This window comes from Aplysia californica, unplaced genomic scaffold (genome assembly GCF_000002075.1).
Source record: "Aplysia californica isolate F4 #8 unplaced genomic scaffold, AplCal3.0 scaffold00245, whole genome shotgun sequence".
Taxonomy (NCBI): Eukaryota; Metazoa; Mollusca; class Gastropoda; order Aplysiida; family Aplysiidae; genus Aplysia; species Aplysia californica.
Genome location: NW_004797515.1, coordinates 723,379 through 727,620, shown reverse-complemented (window position 1 = coordinate 727,620; position 4,242 = coordinate 723,379). Strand labels below are relative to the sequence as shown.

General features: G+C 36.4%; 1 protein-coding gene across 1 annotated transcript in view; it reads right to left on the bottom strand.

Annotated features, from left to right (window-relative positions):
- LOC101855956 overlaps window positions 1–4,242 on the bottom strand; it is a gene marked incomplete in the record, with an annotated part of 111,217 nt that overhangs the window by 86,192 nt on the left and 20,783 nt on the right. The window contains 4 exon segments of the mRNA XM_035970277.1: window positions 67–165; window positions 599–741; window positions 1,818–1,982; window positions 3,468–3,690. Coding sequence (XP_035826170.1) covers window positions 67–165; window positions 599–741; window positions 1,818–1,982; window positions 3,468–3,690 — 630 coding nt within the window.

Here is a 4,242-nt window from a genome sequence, read left to right as displayed (position 1 = left end):
AGATAGATAGATAGATAGATAGATAGATAGATAGATAGATAGATAGATAGATAGAAAGATACTCACCTTGAGTTGTCGCCACTGATTCGTTTACCATCAGATAGTTCAGCTGGATCATCAGACGAAGAGAAAATTTGTGCTCTCATTTTGCCGGTGCTGAAAGACCTGCAGATATAAAACGTTTATTGTCATAGCCGATCTTATTTCAAGAATACTGATAAATTAAACATTTCTTTATAGAACCCAAGGAAAGTGAGCCAACACAAATGGACGTTGTCAATAAAAAGATTCTAATCCCTTTGTCTTTTCGAATTTTTTAAAAATATAATCATTTTAGAATAACCAAATATAACGACAATAATATATAGTATGTATAGCACAGACTTACTCTCCCACGTTTCGGGACAGACAAAAAGATATAAAAATATGATAATGATATATTATGTCTGTTGCCCTTTTACTCCTGCGATCATGCACTTTGAAGCATTAAAGAACCTGAGATGCGTTAACCGCCTTCTGTTCTTGGCATTATGCAACAAATCAAAGCTGCAAACAAACAAAAAGCAAACAATTTAACCAAACATATGATCTAACCAACCTCGAGTAGGACCCTGTGGCATTCTCTGGTGCTGTGAAAAGCAGCCGAACCATAGCATCGTTACTGTCCAGCATCAGCTCAACAATGTTCGAACCCAGACTGTCTCTGTTTCGTTCCAGCATACCGTGCGCGTCGTATAAAACCTGCAAGCACATTGTGTGAATCTATGTCACATTCAGTAAATTAATTTACGTTTTAAAAAACTACGACAAGAAGACCTTTAATAGAATTAGCTTGAGAAACTTTTCAGACTACTAGTCTACTATATGATTATATCATTTCATTTGGTTTTAGTTTAAGCAATCTTCTTTTCCACCTGAGAAAAATTTTAACAGACTCCCAATTGGCAAAAATATGTTGAAAAACGCATAGGGTTTTAGTTCTCGTAATATATAATTTATATGATTTCCCTGCTTCCCTCCCTACATACATACACACATATACACACACTCTCTCTCTCTCTCTCTCTCTCTATCTATCTATCTATAATAATGGTAATAATATTAGTAATAATAATAATAATAATCATAATAATAATAATAATGATGATACTAATAATATAATAGTAATAATAATAATAATAATAGTAATAATAATAATAATAATAATAATAGTAATAATAATAATAATAATAATAATAATAATAATAATAATAATAATAATAATAATAATAATAATAATAATGAAATGAATAAATAAGTAAATAAATAAACAAATAAATAAATAAAAATCATTTATATAGGGTATATCTCCGCTCAACACCAAGCTCTATGCACTACAACGTCAACCCAGCAGACCCGAGAATACGCAAAAACATTTTCTGCTTGCCAGAAAGCATACAGTGTAAGTAGCTGGTTAAGCGCTCAAACACTATTAAACTGATATCGAAAAACCAAAATTTTAACAGTTCAAACATTCTACAGACGAAGAGCCAGAAAAAAATTCATCATCATCAATAATTATATTAGTACGCAAGGTATTCCCTAATTTTACAGCACCCAATTTGAGGACGCTACTTTGTTTTTATGAGCAGCCAAACTAATGATAATGGACAGAAAATCTACATAATATGGCGAATATTAATCGAAACTGTAGCACTGAACAATGTGCAAATCTTGGGGTTGACGAAATCGGTATCCGCTGAAACGTAGAACCAAAAAACGTCCCTTAATTAGCGATCCGGAACCAAAGAGTTAACACAATTCTTTTTCCAACTGACCTGTCCAGCATAATGCAAAATAGTAAAGGCCAGAGGGTCTGAACGAGCTGCCTGGAAGTGGGTGCTGCTAGAACAGACAGTGTTCAGTTTTCGCACCAGGGAGTTGTCTGTTGCTTGTGGGAAACTAGACTCCTCATCCAGAAGGTAGAACAGGCCTTGCGGTTTCTGAAAAAGAAAACTCATTGTAAAGAAGTCGTATTACATCGTATTCAGGACGAAACCAGTATTTCTGGTAATGGAATTTAATTACCCTCTGCGCTATTTAATTATCATTTGAAGCAAGAAAGAACACCGTATTCGACAGTGCTACTCAAGTAAGCCAGGTTATTTTTTGTTTACCATTTCAGAGACAGTGAACTGATAATTTCATCTTTCGTTGAAATCCTTCAATGATCGACGATGATGGTGACGATATTCCTGGTATTTAATTTTTTGGCGTACTCTTTATGTACTACTTATGTTGTACACTTAAGTTTCTTTCTTCTTCTTCTTCACACATGTACAACTTTTTTTTCTTCTTTTTTTTTCTTTTGTTTTGTTTTGTTTTGTTTTTGTTTTAAAGTGTGATTTCAGACAGCACTGGAAGAGTAATAAGGGTTTTGTTTATCGTTTATACTATTTTTTCGAGTTCACCTACATTTTTGTACAAAAACATGAAGAAGAGACGTCCAGGCAGCATATACTTGTCCATCTTTATTCGCTATCTCCTTACATCACGACTCCTTTCGGAGGCAACACATCAAGTTACTGAGTTGTATATTTCCGATAAAGAGGCTCGAAGATGAAAACGATTTCTGACGTCACAACATGAAAATGTTAAAGGAAGAAAGAAAGACGCTTATCTCATTCAAATTCCCCTTTTCGCAGATACTCTTCCAGTTTTGTTTTTGCTCCTGCAATGTACCCATTTAAGGTGCCCAGCTGAGCTAATTCTTTGTTTTGCATAATGTCAAATGAGGTACAGTGTAACTGCTTTCATGGACTTCAGTTTGTTTTCTATTTCAAATTCTCTTCAATTCTTGTAAAGGTAAGTAAATAGTTATTGGGTGCATAGCATAAACATTCGACAGTCACTTATATCTTTCGTTCCCCCGGACCTCTCCCCTCTCTTGTGATATAGCTTTTATTTTGCTTGTTAACACTCTTTTATGATAGTTTAGATTGTATCAAGTTTGACAATGGGAATAATGACCCCTATTTAAATCCAAAAAGATAGATTAAGTTGTATTCAATCGTTTCCAGTTCCTCTTTCTTGCTTTTACAGAATAAAGCAATACTTTTTAGAGAGCTGAAAAAAAGAAATGCTGAACAGAACAAATAGGAAGAAAGGGAGTTGAAAGAAATTCCAGTATCAAGGATATTGTTTGTCTTCTTTCTCTTTGAAAAATAAATCAATGCAGGTGTTTTAAATGACCCCATTCGACACCGTTTAGTTTATTCGGAGGCGTGTTTCGACCTTGCCTCTCAAGGCCAACCTGGGCTGAGAAAGGAAACAACGGTCCAGCGCAAAGACCTAGTTAATTGGGAAAAGATTATCCCCTCACGAGAATCGATTTCAGGTCTTTTACATGCGCCCAGCCAGCTACACGACAGACGCCTGAAAGGAAACTCCTAACAGGAAGTTATAATTATCTATTTTTAAATGCTAACCTGAAAAAACAAGTCTATCAGCGACTGGTTGTCGTCAAAGTTGACCTGCTCCACATCCACCCCTTCAGCCGTTAGGTCTTGTCTCTCCAAGTTGAAGATATGATGGCACAAGTACTGGTGCAGTCTCTCGTTTGCAGTGTTGATGCACAGTTGGTCGAACTGATTCTTGGTCAACTTCTCGAATCCCGAGAAATCCAGAATGGACAGAGTGTTTACATGAGCCCTGCAATGTTTAAAACCATGTCATTGTCTGGAAATCTGCTGATAGGAGACAGTCCTGAGACAGTTAAACAAACTGTGACAAGGGCAGGGGCTAAGGGCTCTAGTGTTCATTTTGCAAGCGATTGGAAACACATTGTTATTCACTGGCGTCTGTGCTATAGTGGTTAGTCGCTTCACCATTACACACAAAATATCTGAGTTCGATTCGGGTATGGGGAGAACTTTATCGAGTCTCTCCGTCTGTTTGCTAGGAGGTTGTATCCCTCTCAGTTCGGAAAGACTCCAAAAGGCCGAGTCGAAGCCCGCCTCCTGAAATATGGAAACAAGCGCTACACAACAGACGCTGAATGCCTCCTCGGCGATTTATTTTAGGATGACAGGGGTGTAAGACATAACACGTTTCTTGTTATAACAACAGGTCTGAATTTTAAACCCGATTCGATCTATTTCTACATTTTGGTTCTTGGTGTTTATGCTTGATACTAATACAGTCATTGTCGAAAATGTTCTGGCCTTTTCTGCTCCGAAAGAAAGAGAATGTTGGGGGGGGGGG